Below are 18,787 nucleotides of genomic sequence, written 5' to 3'. Positions count from 1 at the left end.
GTGATCCCACCTTACAGACGAGCAGGCTGAGCCTCAGAGAGTTAAGAGACTTGCCCGGGTTCACACAGCAGCTGGTGAGGAGGGCTGGGACTGCACCCCAGGGCTCTCCTGCCCCAGCGCCCGGGCTCTTTGCTGGGCTGGCCCCGAGTCTCCACCTTGTAATTGGTAGCTTTTCCGACTTGGCGCTGTGTGTGTGTGTGTGTGTGTGTGTGTGTGTGTGTGTGTGTGTGTTGTCTGCCTTAGTGAGAGGAGACCAAGCCCCCATAGAAGGAAGCCCCCTGCCCAACCAGCAGGCGCTGGTAGGTGAGTTCCCGCGGAAGCCCACCCTCCACCCTGCGAACCTTCCACAAGGCCCCCTGGCTTGCAGGCCCAGGCACGGAGGCAGCCATCCTGCTCTGGCGGAGCCCCGGATGTGGCGTTTCTAGCATTCACCGCTCTGAATTAAACATCACAGCCTCAGTCTGCGAGTGTCGTGGGGCTGCCTCAGGCAGAGGCTGGCTTCCTTTCACTCCGTGCCACGCTGGGGAGAGCTGGGCAGCGACAGAGGTCTGGCTGTCCTTTGAAGTGCCCTCTGGAGGGCTGGCTCCTTCTCGAGGCGTCCCCCAGGGCTTGGCAGGCCGGACCCCAAAGCAGAGACACCAAACCATAGAATGGGACGGCAAAGGGCCCCAAAAAGCCCATTGTCATGTGCTGGCTGAAAATGTAAGGAAACCTGAGGATTTACATAATCAGCTTCACATGCATTATTCATGGGCCGCCTCGTTCACACGCAAGGCAGGGCCGGGCCAGCCTGTTTGGCACCAGACAGCCTTCCGTGGAGGAGGGTCTGAGATGGCCGAGTTAAGCCTGTGTCGGGGTCCCCAGGAGACCCAGAGCTGGGAACTCTCTAATTCATGGAACTCACAAGGTAGGGAAAGATTTGATAGGAACCGTAGCGCGATCACGGCAAAGCTGGTGGTGTCGTTTCCCGAGCTTACGGCCTGCAGGCGCGTGCCTCGCCTCCCGTCAGCCTGCGAGGAGAGCTGGCGGTGCCAGCCCCTGAGAGGGTGGACCGAGGGTGGCATTACCCTGATACTCAGCAGCAGACCCCCCGATCTCAGCCCTCTCAGCCCCTCCATGGGACAGTGTGACAGTGACAGTGACCCAGGCTGTGTCCCTTCTAGTCCACTTTCTGCATTGCTAGGTAAGGCAGCAATATCCTCAGAGCTAAGAGGCGGACTTTGGAGTCAAACAAAGAGGGTTCGAGCCCACCTCTGCCCCTGAGAGACCCTCGGTCGGCGACTTTACCTCTAAGTCTCAGGTTTCTCAATGGCAACAACACTGGCAGCAGTGGGACGTCCTTCCTGGGCCGGGGAGGGTAAGAGGAGTAACGCGGGCAGCGCCTGGCATGTGGCGGGCTCGGTCACGCGGTTACCACGGCGAAGAGAAAAGGCAACTCATGGATGGTGGGGATAGTTCCTGCATTTCTTTCGGAAAGCTTCCTGCCCGCTGACGAGCCCCGGCAAACCCCGAGCTTTTCCTCTGGTCCCCCTACAGCCGGCAGCGCCTTTGTACAGCTCTCTTTTCTGGTTGGTCAATACGGCCAGGGCTACAGCCAAGAAAGGGCCGATACTTCTCATGAATGGGCTAAGACCAGAATTTTCAATAGAGAAACTTTAAATGCACAGAAGATGCCCTTTGAGAAGTACGCAGACCCTTTCTCAGGCCTTTATTAGGACTTGAAGTGTGAGAACAGCCGAAATGCACGGGCAGCTTCTGGCTGGGGTGGCAGCTCTGCTCCCTCTCCAGGCTCTAGCCAACCAAATCCTGGCCAAGGGGATTGGCTTTGCCAGGTGGTCTCAGCTGGGCTGGAGCCCCTAACCGTCCCTCTGCTTAATGAGCTCAGATGCCTCATCTTTAAGATGAGGATAAAAATGGTGCCTAACTCATAAGGGTCGATTCCATGAGGACATGCATACGAAACCCTTAGCAGGCCAGGCACGGTGGCTCATGCCTCTAATCTCAGAACTTTGGGAGGACAAGGCAGGAGGATTGCTCGAGGGCCGGAGTTTGAGACCAGCCTGGGCAACATGGTGAGACCCCATCTCTACAAAAAACTAAGAAAAATTAGCTAGGTGTGCTGCCACCAGACTGTAGTCCCAGCTACTCAGGAGGCTGAGGCAGGAGGATCGCTTGAGCCCAGGAGTTCAAGGCTGCAGTGAACTATGATCACACCACTGCACTCCAGCCTGGGTGGCAGGCTGTCTCTAAATAAATAAATAAATAAAATAAAACTCCTAGCAAATAGAACCACTCACTCAATGCGTGCTCTTATACCATCATCACTATCATCGCTATTCTATTTAACTCACTATTTTCCAACAGTTCCTTGGGCCCAAATATTCTCAAGATCTTGGTTTCCTCTGTGCCACTGTGTGTTTTTGACCAACGAGTAGAAATTGGGAGATGTTGTGTAGGATGAGAATGGGACAAGGGGGGCTTGGGGGTGGTGCCCTCGGGCCCACAGAAGGATGCAAAAGGAAAATGTGGTTAGAGTGGTGCGGTGGGTGGGTAAAGACGGCTCAAGAAAAAGACCACCACTCCCCAGCCATCTTCGGCTCACCAATCCCAGCGAGTCCCAGTGTCTCCTGGAACCCTCAGAGGTGTGGCCCAGACTGGAACAGGTAGGAACATACTAAACAGTCTCTTGCTCACCTGGTATTTTCGCTCAGGAACGCGTAGAGGAGCTTGAACAGAGAAATGCAAAAGAACCAACACCTTGCAACTGTCCCTTCAAAGAGAAAGAGAGGCAGGTACGGAGAGGGTTCTGATGTTGCAGCCAGACACAAAGGAGAGGCAGTCTTGCACACTGGGTAAGCGCTAAGGGCGTGTGAACACCCAAGGAGCACCACACACCTCTACTCCCGGCCCTTCCCGGCCCCAGCCCCTGACCCCACCTGCCTGCGGTTTGAACAAGTGGCCTAAGGGCCAAGCGAAGCATCCACAGCGGTATCTTGAGGTGAGAGAAGGCAGAGGGGAAACACACGTGTCGTTTTGGCTGACGGAGCAGCCATCCTAGGCGCTCAGCGATTTGGGGACTTGCAGACAAGGTCATGAGAGAAGAAGGGAGGAGCAGGCAATCCCGGAGCCCCTGCCCTAAGCACGGAATAAGTGGGGTGAAGGAAGGGGGGAAAGTGGGTACAGAAGGAAGCCAGGAACGAGGGGGAAGTGTCTATTGTGACGGCTTCCACACCTGCCAGGGGGAGCCTCGTTGGACCCCGGCCTTCCTGGCAGCCAAGGAGAAATGGAAAGCCAGCCTGGTCTGCAGCCCACAGCACCATGAGACCCCATGGTGGGAGGCTCACACGTGTTCATAGGACAAAGCCGTTGATGTAAAGAACGACATCCCAAGGAACAGCCTTATTCTCAGAATAGCCCTGGAGACAGGCGGGTGCCACCACCTCCCAGTGAGTCGGGTAAAGTTCAGTGACAGCAGGTCTGGTGGGGGCTGGGCTCTGCTCTTCAGGGCTCAGCGGTCCACTGATTGGACTTAGCCCAGGAGCAGACTTGGGAGCGATGCTCACACCGGGTCCCCTGGAAGGGTGTGGCTGTCAACACCCCACACCTTGTTTCCGCCAGAGCAGCTCTCCTTCATCTGTTTCATACGCCAAGGTCCTCACAGGGTTTTGCTTGAGTAAAGGGTTCTGCCGGGGGCCAGAAGGAAGGAAGGAAGGAAGGAAGGAAAGGAGGAAGGGAGGAAGGAAGGAAGGAAGGGAGGAAGGAAGGAAGGAAAGGAGGAAGGGAGGGAGAAAGGGAGGGAGGAAGGAAGGGAGGGAGGGAGGAAGGAAGGAAGGAAGATTGGTTGGTTTAGAACCACTGCTTTACAATATCTGGGAATTCGCATGGTGACTGTCTTCTGAGTGTAGTTCCTCTCAATGAGTTTGTCATAAATATTGAGTGGCTGCAGCTCGAGGCCTCCTAGAGGGCAACTGTCAGCTAAATACGGGCTGGAAGCCTTCGCAGACAGCTGCTTTGTGAGGATGGAAGAGACTTACGAGCACTTACGCCCCTGTCCCAAAGGACAGCCTGACTGGCTTCCTCTGTGAGTTTTGGAAGTGCCACATATGGTCACCAGAAAAAAGACGGGGAAAAACCAAACAGGATGCCCAGTTATTTAGTATAAGATAACAAACAGTTATTTAGTATAAGATAACAAACAGTTATTTAGTGTAAGTATGTCCCAAATATTGCATGGGACTTACTTATACTTCTAAAAAGTGCTTGTTTTCATTCTGAAATTCAAGTTTAGCGGCAGCCTTTATTTTATCTGGCAGCTGTCCAACAACTGTTTACTGAGCACCAACTAGATGCCAGGGCGGGAGGCTCTGAGCAGATGTCACAATATGGCAGCCCACAGATGTACTGCTTTTGGCTCATGGCATGTTTTTTGTTTTGGGTTGTTTTTTTTGTAAGTAACATTTCAAAACAGGGCCCTTTCACAAAATACGCTGGATTTCTGGCTTCTCTGGGAAACTGGGATGCTGTGGCAACACCAGGCCCACGATCCCACAGGCCGCCTTAGGACCCGTGCTCCTGGGTTTGCTGCTGTCCCGATTTCACCCTCTTCTCTTACTTCCCTGGCCCCTGGCAGCGGCAGGTTGGCGACCCCAGGAGAAGCTCAGGGCTCTGAGAGGGAGACCGCAGCTCAGCTCTCTCCCTCCCTGCTGTATCTCCAGCGCCTAGGGGGTGCTCTGTCTTCAGAGAGCTGTCCCTGAAGTACAGGCGTCTGGAGGACACCTGTGTCAGCAACTATAGATCAAACCCCAGGAAATAGAAAGCTTCAGATGTGGGGTAACAGTGGCTCCCAAACAGGCCCCCTCATAGCCCCCGGTCTCCCTGCAGGGAGTTTAGCCATTGTGGGTCCCATCGTGCCTGGGCTGTTGGGAGGCTTAGGTGGAAAACCATGGGGCATGTGTAGCCTCTTCCACATGCCCTGGGAGGCTCTGCTTCCAGCCAAAGCAGATTCGCCCTCCAAGAAGAGTGCAGGGCTCCTCGCCGGCCCCCCAGGTGGCCAGTCTCCTCTGCTGGAACCTGAAACAAAGGTCCCCAAGAGACTCAGCAGGACAGCGCACCAGGGCTCCCAGAGCCGTGCCCCCACCTACCGCAGACCACGTCGCCACTCCCTGTTCCCGGGAAGGCCCCATGTTCCAAACGGGTAGCATCTGCAAGTTGAGAAAAACCCATTTTTCTTTTATTTGAAAGGCAAAGAGGAACACAAGCTAAATTTTGTTAATATTTTTTCTGTATTAAAGAGACAAGTATTTGTAGAGATGGTGAAGAAAAAGATACAGAACTCAAATTCCCAGGTGAGCCAGAAAGAGAAGAGAGAGCAGGGTGGGATGTCAGCAGGGAACCCAGCTGACTGTAGCACTGTAGCTGCTATGTACTGAGCTCCTGGCGTGTGCCGGGCACAGAGCTAAGCACCCGGCAATCATCGCAGCACCCCGTGGGGTGGGTATTGTTACCATCCCCAATCTACAGATTGGGGTGTCTGAGACTCAGAGACTTTAATTTGTCAGAGCCACACAACTAAGTAGGGGAACTCTGTGGAACTCCGTGTGATTGTGACCACAGGTGAGTGCCCCTTGCTCTCCTTCAGGTAGTAAACCTAACATGGTTTGGGTGGCATTGCTCTTGAATTTCAAGGAGCATCCTCTAGAGTACTCTTTTTTAAGAGTTGATAATCGAGGCTCCGGAATCTTAGACATGTTGAACCGTTGCCATTCACAGTTCAACCCTGGAACTGGAATTGACCCAACCCATATTCCGCTTTGCAGAAAGTAGAGACACGCTCTCAGGAAGCTTGAAAGCTAAATACGTTTTGAGTGAATGAGAGAGGAGATATATTCGAGTTTGATAAAAGCCCACAGTTATTTTGAGACAACAAAATTATCATTGGAAAAACCAAAGATATTCTATACAAGGGACATTTTTGGAAAATAGAAGCCCCTTCTCAACCAACACCCTTGTCCTAAGACTAGAAGGCGGCTGCTGCCCATAGCAGGATGTTAGGAGGATAGAGAGTGTCCCCAGGCTCCCCTAGACCTGAGACCTTTGCCACCCTGCAAAGGGGGAAGAGGAGGCAGGCTTGTTGCTTAATAATCCGTGCACCAGGGAGAGACGGGAGCAGCAGACACTGCCCTGCAGCTAGGTTTTGGCTGAGGATGTAAAATGACGGAGGAGTCCAGATGGGCCCCGGACATTGTGAGAATATTGTGCTTCTCTGAGATGTGAAGCCCCCTGGAATTTCAGGCCTCCTCTGGCCTCAACAGAATGCGGGCAGATGGTGCTTCAGCCGCGAGCAAAGAGTGATCCTCCCATTTCCCAGCCCTCTAGCCAGGGCTTAGGAGTTTGGTGTCTAGGATCTCCTCGGTTCCAAAGGATTTCCTCCAGGTTCCTTTCAAAGTGTAGTTGGGGTCTCCCTCCCCTATCCCCCGCCTTGAGTCCACAGGGAGATAGAGTCATCGTGACCACCTTAAAGAAGGCGGGCCCCGTAAGATCCACTCCTTCCGTCTTGCCCATTCATAAAAGTCTTTCTCTAGCAAGCTTCAGAACTGGAATCTCTTCTCTTTTCAAGGCCCTATGGGTTTTTTGTTTTCTGTCCTCCAAAATGCCATTCATTGATTTTTTTTTTCATTGTGGCTACCAGTTGTTTATAATTGTTGGCGGGTTGTATGCTAAATAGGAAAATTTTCTAGGCCACCTACTGTGCTAAGCACTGGGGAGAGAAGGGGGAACAAAAAGAGAGACAGTCCTGGCCCTCTGCCGCTCAACAGACACTGACCGAGAGTCCGAGACCACGTGGCAGGGTCTGTCCAGGTGCTGAGGTTCGATCACGTACCCTCCAAGGGGGCAATGTCACCCCCGAGAGAGCAAAAACCTGAGGGCTGCCCAAGGGCAAAAACTCACTCATTTTCTATATAAAGCACAGATGTGTATCCATACAGATATGTAGATTTTTATATACATATATATGTATATATGTACACTGTGCTATCTCTAAAGGGGTAGGAGGCATTAGGAAAAAATGTCTAAGAAGTCTTGGGGGGCAATAATGAAAAGAAGGTTGAGAACACAGAATTAGATCAATGAAAACATAAAAATCCCCACCTTCCTGGCTTACAGTCTTGGGCCATTTTTTTTTAAACCTAAATACATGTAATGATTAAATAATTCCTATGTGCAAAGTGTCTTGAGGGCCATGGCCTGTGGACTGAGCTCAGGAGCGTTTTCACAGGGACCTGCCCGGTCCAGGTACCAGCAGGAGCCTCCCTGGGGAGGGGAGACCTGAGCTTGTGTGGAATGGGCAGGGGGCTGCCTAGATGCTCGAAGTTGCTGGAAGCAGCCACCCCAGCGTGTCTTGAGTTAATTTTCACCTGATCGCTGCCATTTAAACCTCCGCCTTTTCACTCTGAGGGTGAGGCAGGTGGCTCCAACGCGTGGTGTCAGGGTGGAGCGCCGGCTCCCCAGCCCCTCCGCCCACACGTGCATGGGCGCACTGCCAGTGTCATCCCCTCCCAGGTCAGCCTTCCCTGCTGCCTTCTGCTGCCCCCTCCCTCGTCACACCAAAAAGAGAACCAAAGCTCCTTCTATGGCGCTTCCCACCCCAGGCTCCTGGCAGACCTGGGGGTGGGGGTGCCAGGGACCTGGGATTCTTTATTTTTCACAAACTCCCTGGCTCCAACCCCGACAGCCGACTCCACACCGGGTCAGGGCACTGGCATTTGGGAACCGTCCACAGTCAGCAATTTTATTGAAAATCCAATGAAAAGGAATATAAAGGAAGGGTTGTTTAGAGGGGGAAGGCTTTTGATGTTTGCCGTTTTCTTTTTCCCTGGCACTCGGACCAATATTGACTTTGTGGGCTAGTGTAGCGATTTTAGCCTTTCCCACCCTGAAACGATCTGGAACGCAGTCTTAAACACATCCCAGGCTCCTGGCGGTTCCTGGCACAGGTCTCAGGGTGATTTTTAAACTGGCCTTTAGGCCTAAGGGATGGTCCTAACAGACCCTTTCATTGAAATCCTCTCGGAATCTCCTTTCTGCCCTCTGAGGAAGGTGGGACTGATGTTCTGGTCCCTATTTGACAGATGAGGAAACCAAGGGTGAGGTAGTAAGTGGCAGAGCTGAAACTCAGCCAGCCACCCAGCCCTCTTGCCCCAGGAGTAGGGGGGTCCTACAGGTTGGAGTCGAAGGTCTGTAGGAGACAGGGTTGGCGGTTTAAGCCCTGCTGGAAAGAAATTTTCAAATCACAGAAATATCTACGGTGTGTACAAAATTGTGTGTGAGAGAGACTCTTGGGCTGCAGTTTACGGAAACTTACTCAGAAAGGGGGGCGGGGGGCTCTTATAAGGATACAGAAATTCACGCCTCATGAAAAGGGAGGGAGAGAACCAGGAAGCTGTGGGACGCCGGGCACCATCTCTCACGCACATGTACACACGTGTGCACACACACAACACATGTCATCTGTCCTCTCCACACCCCTGCTGATTTCTTCTCTCTCCAGTCGTGTGACAGGAAGGGATGACCTCACAGTCCCCCAGTTCAAAGGACCCGCCCAAGAAGTGAGTGGCATCTCAGTGTCCCTAGCCCCAAATCCTGAGGTTGATCATTTGACAAGCGCAGCTGTGCCAAGTGTCCAATCAGCTGTGACCAGGGAGTAGGGTACGCACTTGGCTGCTGGGACATCTCGTCCTGGGGGTGGGAAGCGCTCAGAGGGTTAGACGGACCCCCCCAAATGTCCTGCCTTTTTTCTCCTCTAAGCCATCAGAGACCTAAGACACATTCGATTCAGTAACAGCTTTTCAGGAGAAACATGATCACAATGAATGTGCTCATCATAAGAAACTCCTAGTTTCAAAACCATAAAGTCTGAAAATGTAAACAGGAAGAAATACCTGTATATCTGGAAGAGTGTACCCCAAAACACTGATAAGGCTTATCTTTGGGTAGCATGATAATGATAAATCATCTTTTCTCCTTTTGCTTATATCTGTGTGTGTATGTATGTATTTTTACATATTGTGTATAAAAAATAACAAAACCATTTGAGGGAAACTTTTTGGGATCTTGGTGCAATTACAGAATCTGTGTGTTTGTTCCTCTTGCCTGTTGAAGGTTGGAGTCAAGAAAGCCACCCTAAAGATGGACCAGGAAAGAGAGACACTGAAGAAAGAAGCCTCCAGCAGATCCAGCCACAGCCTTTTGCTTTTGAAGCCCGGCGGAAGGAACCAGAGAAGCGTCGTCCCGCCAGCCTTGCGTGATCCTCCGCGAGTCATCTGACTCTTCTGTGTCAAAATACTAAGATGCTTTTGTAGGACTTTAAAGATTGTTACCCTAGTATTTTCTTTCTAGACTGGTATTTTGCACAATATTGTATTTTGGAGAATGTGGGGAAGGGGTTCTTTTTTTTTTTTTTAATGCCTATGAATGTACGCGTACTCAGGTATATGAAGAATACAGATTTGTAACCCTGACTCCTAGGCCTGGTAGGTACAATTATGTGGTTCCACATTTGGGTCACGATGTACCCAAACATCAGACCTTCAAGGAGCTCCAAGAGACACAATTGAGAAAACCCAAGACTTGTACTGGAGCCACAGGGCAGAATGGCAACCTCAGGGCTGTCGGGGCCATGGTATAGTGAATTTATATCTCCGTTTATTATAATAAATTTAGAATGCCAATCAGTTTTATCGCTTCTGTAATAATGACTACAATTTATATGGCACTCTGTGGTCTTCAGAACACTTCTCATTTAATCCTCCCCTGATCCCTGGGAAGTAAATAGTATTATGTCCCCCCATTGTACAGATGAGGAAGCTGAGGCCCAGAGAGTGAAATGGCCCGCCTAAAATCACACAGCTAGTAAATTCAAGAATTAGGTCTTGAACGTAGGTTTCTAATCCCATCTCATCCTGTCCATTCTGCTACCCCAGGATGGCCCAGCAGTTCCAGTCCCAGCCACAAGGACAGGCCAAGTTCCCAGTCACCAACAAACACACACTGCCCAGGTGGACTCACTCCTTGCTCGTGGTGTCTGCAGAGGCCCTCGCTCGTTTTCCCCGCTCCACTCTCTGTTCTGCCTTCTCTCTACCCACCCTGCCTCTCGCTGCCTTTCTTGTACGGCCACGTGGCCAAACCAAATGGGAAGAAGAGCCAGAAGTCACCAATATATTTTTTTATTCCTAAAAAGCCATGATAAAAATATTTTTTATATTTAAAAACCAAATGTATTTTTTATGCTGACTAAAATGGGGGGAAATAGGACACGCTCTGTGTGATGTTCTGTGGGAGACAACATCGCACGCACGGTTAGGCTCTAAAGTCCATGAGGGGGGCATAACGACCTTACAAATACTCTTGAAAACCCCAGAAATTTCCTATAAAGAACATGGTGTTATTTAGACTGAACCATATCCCCAAAGTCCAAAACAGCGAGTTGTTCTCCTGCACCAGAACAGATCGCTTGGTGAAGCAGCAGTGCAAGCAGCTGGCTCCTGTTTGGGAGCCAAACTGTGTGAAAAATACGTTCGTTGTTGAAAATTATATTTGAATTTGCATAAGTTAAATGTAATGCCTGTGTGACTCGGCTGCATTTTAGGTTTTTCAAAGGACACCTTAATTTTTATCATACCAATGTTACAATCCACAGTGGCAATTTATTCTCTTCACTCCTAGGACTGCATAGTTCTCTGGGCATCTCCTTGACCACACCCTCCCTTGCCCAGAGAATGCACCCCCGCCAGCACGTTTGCCCTCCATAATGCTGCTCCCTTAGCCATAGCTGATTGGCTGAGTAGTATATACCCCACCCGAAGCAGATCAATCAGATTTCTCTCCTAATTCACGCTGGGCCAATCAGCATCTCGGTCCTTGGTATTGGGAAGTGGGACACTGGGAAGCCATTCACATCATTCCTGGTGCTGGAGCTGAGAGTCTTGATGCAGTTCCAGGGCTGGGGCAGCCATTTTCCCCCTTGTGTTCGGAGAAACAGAGCCGGTCTTCAGAAAAAGGGAGGCTGGAGTAGATACACAACAAATAGAGATGAGAAACTACAGAACCCAGAAAGACAGTGCAGCAGATACTGCAGATACTAAGTCTATTTAGTCATTGCTTAGCCGTCGCTTTCCTCTGCCATATAGGCTCAAAGCCCAATGCCTTGGTTGTCCTGCCTCCCTTGCAGCTAGGGCGGGCCGTGTTGTACAGATTTGGCCAATGGCATATAAGTGAAAGCCCCTGGGGAGGGCTTCCCTGCTGGAATAAAAGGCAAGCTTCTCTGGGAGAAAGTGGTTGCCCTTTGTCCCTGTGCCTTGTCTCCTTTTTCACGCCTGGAGCTCAGACTTGGAGCTGGAGCAGCATCTTGGGGATCACCAGGCAACAAGCAAGAGGCCAAAGCCCACCTGCCAAGGACAATGAGTGGAAAGACTGGAAGGCCTGGGTGGGTGCCTGGTGGCATCACTGAGCTCCGAACCGTGACCAGACTGCCTACCTCTGTACTTTTTGTATGAGACAAATAAATCCCTATCTATTTAAGACACAGTAGTCGGGTATATACATTTGCGTTGTGGAACAAACCACTCAAAACTTAGTGACTTGAAACGATAAATATTTATTATTTCTCGTGATTCCATGGGTGAAGCTAGGCACTTTTCCTGTCTGGGCTGGCATGGCTGGGGCTGGACGGTTTACAATGGCTGCATTTACATGCCTGGTCATGGGCAGGCAAGTTGGGGTAGGACAGTAATTCTCAACCAGGAGCGACTTTGCTCCCCAGGAGAAGTTTGGCAATGTCTGGATGCAATTTTGGTTGTCACAACCAGGGGCGGTGGGTGCTACTCTCATCTAGTGGGTAGCAGCCAAGGATGCTACTAAACATCCTACAACGCACAGAACAACTACCCACAATGAAGAATTATTTGATCTAAAATGTCAATAAGTACCGAGGTTGAGAAACCTGGTCTGGAGTGGCCTTCCGCTGGGACACTTGTCTCTGCTCAGCACACCCACCAGCACCCAGCAGGCTAGACCAGGCTGGTTCATGTGGTCAGGGGTTCCCAGGAGCAGCAGGTAAGAACAAGCCCCAGTGCACAAGCACCTTTCAAGTCTCTACCTGCCTTGTGTTTCTTAAGATCCCATCAGACAAAGCCAGAGTCAGTGTGGGAGGGGCTCCAAATTTTTACAATCTGCCCATGTCAGATTTTCTGTTATTTGAAGCTGAATACATCCAAATGACACAGAAGGAGAAAGTTTCCCTGATTCCCAGACGTTCCGATTTCTAATTCCTCATCTTGCAAAGGCCAGTTCCAGCTAGCTTCCACTAGGACCCTTCGCATCCCTCAAGATTCCTTGGTTGCAAACAACAGAAACCTCCTGTGGCTAACTTAAGCAGAAAGGGAGTTTATTGAAAGGAAATGAGGAAGGTGAGAGAACCAGTGGCTAAGCAAAGCCGGAGAGTCAGGCTTGGACAATCAGGCGCTGGCTTTTCTTTCTTTTTTTTTTTTTTTGAGACAGAGTCTCACTCTTTTGCCCAGGCTAGAGTGAGTGCCGTGGTGTCAGCCTAGCTCACAGCAACTTCAAACTCCTGGGCTCAAGCGATCCTTCTGCCTCAGCCTCCCGAGTAGCTGGGACTACAGGCATGTGCCACCATGCCCAGCTAATTTTTTCTATATATTTTTAGTTGTCCAGCTAATTTCTTTCTATTTTTAGTAGAGATGGGGGTCTCGCTCTTGCTCAGGCTGGTCTCGAACTCCTGAGCTTGAACGATCCATCCGCCTTGGCCTCCCAGAGTGCTAGGATAACAGGCATGAGCCACCGCGCCCGGCCCAGGCACTGGCTTTTCTTCCCCACAGCTGCCCCCTTTCTGCTTCAGCTGGTTTGAGTTTCTGTTATTTGCAACCAAACTGGTGTCTACTAAGGCACTGTGCTACACAGCCCCCACTGTGGTTCTGAGAAGCTACCAGCAACCTTTCCCTGCAGGCCCCCAAAACCTCCCAATCTTCTTCTGATCCTCCAAGAAGCTAAGACAAACAACTTCCTTCCGCCCTTGCCAATGGCAGCCCATTTGGATTCTTGGATTCGTGACTTTGCAGATAAGGTGCCCTTCTCCAGAAACTTGGCAGCGTCACCAGTGCCTGCTGTTGTAGAAACCAGAGTCATGAAATGTCTGGGGGGGAAAAAATAGCTTCTGGATCTGCATTCCAAAGTGTGCTCCTGATAAGTGGAGTGGTTTCCAATTTTTTAGGAACTTAGGAAGGAAAGAAATACACTAACGAGAGGAGGAAACCCAAACCTGCTAATGCCAATGCGTCCCTCTTTTTCGTGCAGAGGCCTCGGGGAGCAGAAGTTAGGGCACCTGGTGAGCGTAGACTATTTCGGCTTATCAACTCAGCCTCATTTCCATCAAGATGTGCTGCCTGCATCTCTCTGCTCAGTGTCCCAAGTTATTTTGGGCCAATCCATGACCTTATGTGCCCGCTTTTGTTTTTGTTTCCCAGGAATCCATTGCAATGTCTCCGTCCTGAGGAGGGAAGCATTAGCAGGTCCTTGTTTCGAGTTTCCTCTCTTTAGCATACTATTTTCCTTCCTAAGACCCTAAAATACCGGAGGCAGAAATTGTATCTTCTGGCTAACCATGGTCTTATCATCAGAGAGATCAGTTATAGTTAAACAAGCAGCCTTCCTTCATTCAGGCAACAAATACTGAGGGCCTACTATGTACCAGACTGACGTACTGATGCTGCCGGGCTCCACCCCATGGGCTTGACCTTGCTCCCCTTTGCACATTCTGATCTCCTGCTTTCACTGACAAGGAGGGGGAATCATTAATTTACTGGTACGTTGCATGGACACGCTCACCTTTGACGTTCGCGTATCTTTTTTGGCTTTGTACGGGATTACTGCTGGACATTCTTCAAAGAGAGCTGCATGCAGCAGTGACCCTCTTCTGGGAGTTCCTTTGTGCCTTTCGACAGTTGAAGTTTAATAGCTAATAATAGTAACTACTTTGTAGAGTGTCCTTACTGGCTATCAGACACTGTGGGAAGCACGGTCCAGACATCATCCCCCTTAATCCTCACTGTCATCACTCCTGTTTCACCTGTGAAAACCAAGAGTAAGTAACTTGCGCAAGATCACAGAACAAGTGTAGGAGCCCAGACTTCATAACTTTAACTGCTTAATATATCACTTTCCTCAGCCAAGTCCAGGAACCAGCTGGACTGGTTGTCTACTGGATAGATGAGGACAGGGTTGGCAAACTTGATCTGCAAAGGGCACGATAGTAAAAGCCCTCTTCCTGTAAAGGACCATTATGCTTTATCAACCCCAAGTCTCCACTCTGAATGAGCATGGCTGTGTTCCAATAAAACTTTATTTATAAAAATAAGCGGTGGGCCAGATTACTGATCCCTGTGTTAAACTGTCACCCAGACTAGATTATTAATGTCTGCACATCTATTGCCTGCCACGTGACTACCGGGAAGCCAGATTATTGTCATCTTCATCACTGAGAGCATTTCGAGCTTTTACAATGTGCCACATGCTGCATTAAACACTTTACATAAATTTTCTCATTTAATCCTCTCAAGTACTCCGGGAGAAGAGAGGTATCCCATTTTATAGACAATGCAACTGAGGCCAGAAAGGTAAAGTAACCTGCCCAAAGTCACCTCCCCTGGGATTTCCAAACCCAGCCCCTAACCATCACACCATACTGCCTTTTGCCATCAGAGAGCTGCATCTATACACTAAGGGGCTTTGCCAGTGGGTTCGGGAGACCTGCCTCCCTGGGACAGAGCCGGAAAGGACGCCAGCCTTCTCGGCACATTCCCTTCCTCTGGGCATCCTGGCTTACCAGCTCCCTCTGAGAGTCACCTGCTTTCTTCAGTAGATACCTTACTTGGGTCAGGTGTCCCTGGCCTAGGCCCATGCTTTCTTTCAACCAATTTTGCCCTTCTCTGCACCAGTTCATTATGTGTTAATTTCACAATGTCCCTTTCAGTTTCCCAAGTGCTCAGGTGCCCCTGCCAGTGGCCACATGCGGTGTTTACCTGGACCTCCCACCTACTCCTTCCGCCTAGTCTGCTGCGCAGAGAGCTGCTTAAATGACCTCTGGGCCACAGTGATGCCCAAGGACCAGCAGGTCATCGGGCCCCAACCCCTATCTGATGCTGCTGACGCTGTCCTCAGAGAAGACAGGGGACGGACACTTGAGAGGCTTGTTTTTAAGAGCTCCTGTTAACTTTGCGTTGAGTCATGTGGGTACACAGAGGTGTCACTTTAGCAGCTTCTCTTTCTTGGCAGTGACCTTGAGACCTAAAAATGGGCCACCGGATGCTCTGGAAGAGTCACTGAGAAAACACCCAATCCGTCCCGGCCCTCAGGCAGAGCATGAATGAATCATGCATTCATTCAACAGATATTTTTCCAGCACTCAGGCCAGGCACCCCGCTAGGCATTGAGGATCCAAAATTGAACCAGACAGACAGGGCCCTCCCCCAGGAAGTTGTGTCGGGGAGGACAGATGTTTTATTAATACTTCATTATGGATGATAAGTGCTAGGTCCAACCAGAGGGGGATTTAGCTGGAAGAGCGTAGCCCAGTGTGGAGTCCAATAAATCTCACACTTCAAAAATGGCTATTCCAGCCCCCCACCCCTTGCCTACAACCAGGAGAATTCCAGGACCCGTGCCCAACACACTTAATAAATATGTCCCGATTGCTGGACATGGCTGGACACGCTGCTTTCACAGAGTAGCTATTGCAAGTATAAAAATCAAAATTGGCTGCCGTATTATTACCGTCTTCAGAAGGGGTCCAGGAGGGTGCCACAGAAGCAGCACTGCTGGACTTTAAGATACGCCCCCTCCCCAAACACACACTCTCTTTGGGAGTTTAAAACAGGGCTCAGCCTCGGGCTTCTCACGGTGTTAAACTTGGACACAGAACTGCCTGTGACTGAGAAGCAGAAAACATGCCCAGCTGGGCATCTGCAACTAATTTGAAAGACATCTTGGTTTTCAAGTAGATTCATAGTATCCAAGATAGTCACAAATGGAGAGCTCCACAGATAGGCTGGTTTCTAATGACCTGCAAATGCAGGTCAGCTGCAGCAGCTACCTGCAGCTGCTGCCCCCTCATCACCCCCTTTCCTCCTGTCCCCCTGTCCCTGCTTGGCAGCCCATAAATGCCTGCCCAAAATCAGCTCCTCCCCCCACGGCACCCCTTGCAGGGCTTCCAGATCTTGCAAGAAAAGAGGACACCTCTGAGGCCAACCAGGCTGTGACCCTGTCCTGTGCTCACTCCGATTGCTCCAAATGAGTATTTGTGCTGCCCCTGAACCTTGACCTCTGTGCACCTTTCTCCATTCATCAAGGGTTTTCTGGTGACGAAGGAGTGTTTCTAATGATTAATTAGTAAGCTGGTATTTGTAAAGTGCTAAGTGAGCGCTGCATTTTATGAGCCAACTTTATCTCTGCCAGCCTCCCTAATCCCTTCTTGTTTTCCCAGCATCTCAGGCTGGAGGGACCACCCAGTGCTGTCAGGCCCTGGAGTGTTCCCAAAGTTCACGCCATCTCCCCCATCACCCAAGAGCTCTTCCCAGCGCTCTCTCCCCTCCTCGTTTCTCCCCCCTCCTTTGCAAAGTGCTGTTGTTTTTCTTAATATTACTTCGCCCCTCCCCGAAAGACAGTTATACAAGGAGATGTGGGAGGGAGAGAAGAAACATAAGAAATGATGACTAAGTCTGCCTCTCTCCCTTGCTGCTGGAATATTGTCAGAACTGGCTCCGGCTCACCACTGCCTCTGTAAAAATCCTTCGCCGAGGGTGCGATTTTTCCTGAAGATCATTCTTTCCACGTGACCAAATGCTGTCGTGTGTCACCAGTCCAGATCGTTTCTTTACACCAGAATCTATGCTTGGGGCACATGACTCAGGGTCATTCAAAATGATTTCCTCTAATTAAAAGGCAACTGATATTTCCTGGAAGTTTCACCTCCAATCAAGCCTCATCAGTTTTCTCTGCTTTGCCTTCATTCACTAAGTCTTTGATTCTCTGAAAGATGCTTTTCCTGAAGTCCAATGGCCTCAAAAGAAAAAATAAATAAATAAAATGTAGCCCCCAGCATGCATCCCTGGCTTTGGGACAGATGGGCAGTCATTTCTACAGGCAGGGCCCAGGTCCACGGCCTCTGAAACAGGGCAGAGCACTGGGCAGCCTGAGGTGTCGCCCTGTGGTCACAGAGCCTCAGAGCTCTGCAAACCCTGAAAACCTGGTGAAAAACCAACCCAAGAGGTGTGAAAAGGGCTCACCCATCCGGGCAGCATTTCCTGAGCCCTGCCTGAGTTTAACAGCAGCAAGGCTCTGGCGTCCAGTGGCCCTTTTACAACATATAACAGGTAATGAACAGGAACCCCCCACCTGGGCGTCATGGAGCCCACCCTCCCTCCCAAGGGTTGCGTCCACACAGCCAAATAGGTAATTGACCAGGGAGTTTAATACCTACTGCTCATCCAAATAAACCAACCCCAAAGCCCAGGTTTTTCACATACATGACAGTTGTTTTTTCAAGAAGGCAAAACCCTCACGTAATCTCCTCACTGTTGAGTTTGCTTCCATGTCAAGGAGATGCAAAACATTTCATAATAAAGGCAGCTCTGTTTCACGCCGAACCATCAGAAATCATAAATTTGGGTAAAGTGAGGCTTCCCAGAGTTTTGAAAGTAATTAGCTGCTTTGTGAGAAAGACTAAGAATTCGGCAAACCCGAGCATCTACAGGCACCGTTTCAAACATTTCAATCTACACCCTAGTCCTTTACATTCATTAAATAACAAGCTATTTTACTTCTGTTGGGTCCTTCAGAGCCACATATGGGAGATGTGGAAACCTCTTTCGCAAGTAGCTGGACCGAACTGCCCAAGACTAACAGGAACTTAATTCTGAGCTTTAAAAAAACAAAATCATCTAAGCTGAGCATCTTTATTGGACTCAGAAACAATCGCACAAACAAGTAATTGAAAATTTCACATTTTCTGAATCTTGAAGGATTTTTTCCCTCAACCTCGTTTTTTAAATGCCTTTTAAATTAGTTCAGCAATGTTCTTAAACATAGCAAATTGACAAATATCAATTGAGTGTCCGTTCTGTGCAAATCACTCCGTAATAGCTTGCTGGCTGTACATTCCCGGGGGGCTCTCTGCCTAGAGCATTGGTTTTTAAGCCCCCCATCCATCTTTTCTCGGCACCTTGGCTGGTGGGAGCGGTTTCGGCACCAGGGTCCTCAACATTGTCCTAGCACTTTAGAGAACACACGCATAGTCCTGCTAGATCAGGGATTCTCAGATTTCAGTGAGCAGAACTTCCCTGGGTGCTTGTTAAAATGCAGATTCCTGGGTCCCACCCCAGAGATCAGTTTTGTCTGCCCGGATTGGGGCCTGGGAATCTGTATTATTAGGCAGCGTCTCAGCGGATCTGCGCTGGAGGTCCACAGCTTTGCAATTTTAAGGTGACAGACCAGACCACAGAGATACATTTTCTCTGAACTCTTTCCCCAGTCGCGTCTTACAAGCCTTTGGGGAGGACACCTCTCGTCTGGGGCCCCCATCAAAACGGCAGCATCACGATCTCCCTGTCAGTTCCCCTAAAGCAGAGTCACAGGCGACAGCCCCGGCCCAGCCGCTGATCTGCCAAGTCATCTCTGCGATGGTGCGATGGTGCGGGCCCAGGGGGAAAGGACCGGCCTC

The 18,787-nt window shown here is 50.2% G+C and overlaps 1 protein-coding gene across 1 annotated transcript in view; it reads left to right on the top strand.

Moving 5' to 3' along the window:
- Positions 1–9,324, top strand: part of FHAD1 (forkhead-associated (FHA) phosphopeptide binding domain 1) — a 117,496-nt gene extending 108,172 nt beyond the window's left edge. The window contains exon 30 of the mRNA XM_012662483.1: positions 9,160–9,324. Within this exon, the coding sequence (XP_012517937.1) occupies positions 9,160–9,324 (165 nt within the window). The remainder of the gene's footprint in view (positions 1–9,159) is intronic.
- The last annotated feature ends 9,463 nt before the right edge of the window (positions 9,325–18,787 follow it).

The sequence above is a fragment of the Propithecus coquereli genome, unplaced genomic scaffold (assembly GCF_000956105.1).
Source record: "Propithecus coquereli isolate 6110/MARCELLA unplaced genomic scaffold, Pcoq_1.0 Scaffold77, whole genome shotgun sequence".
Lineage (NCBI taxonomy): Eukaryota > Metazoa > Chordata > Mammalia > Primates > Indriidae > Propithecus > Propithecus coquereli.
The sequence above is the reverse complement of the archived record's forward strand: the minus strand, read 5'-3'. Positions and strand labels throughout refer to the sequence as shown.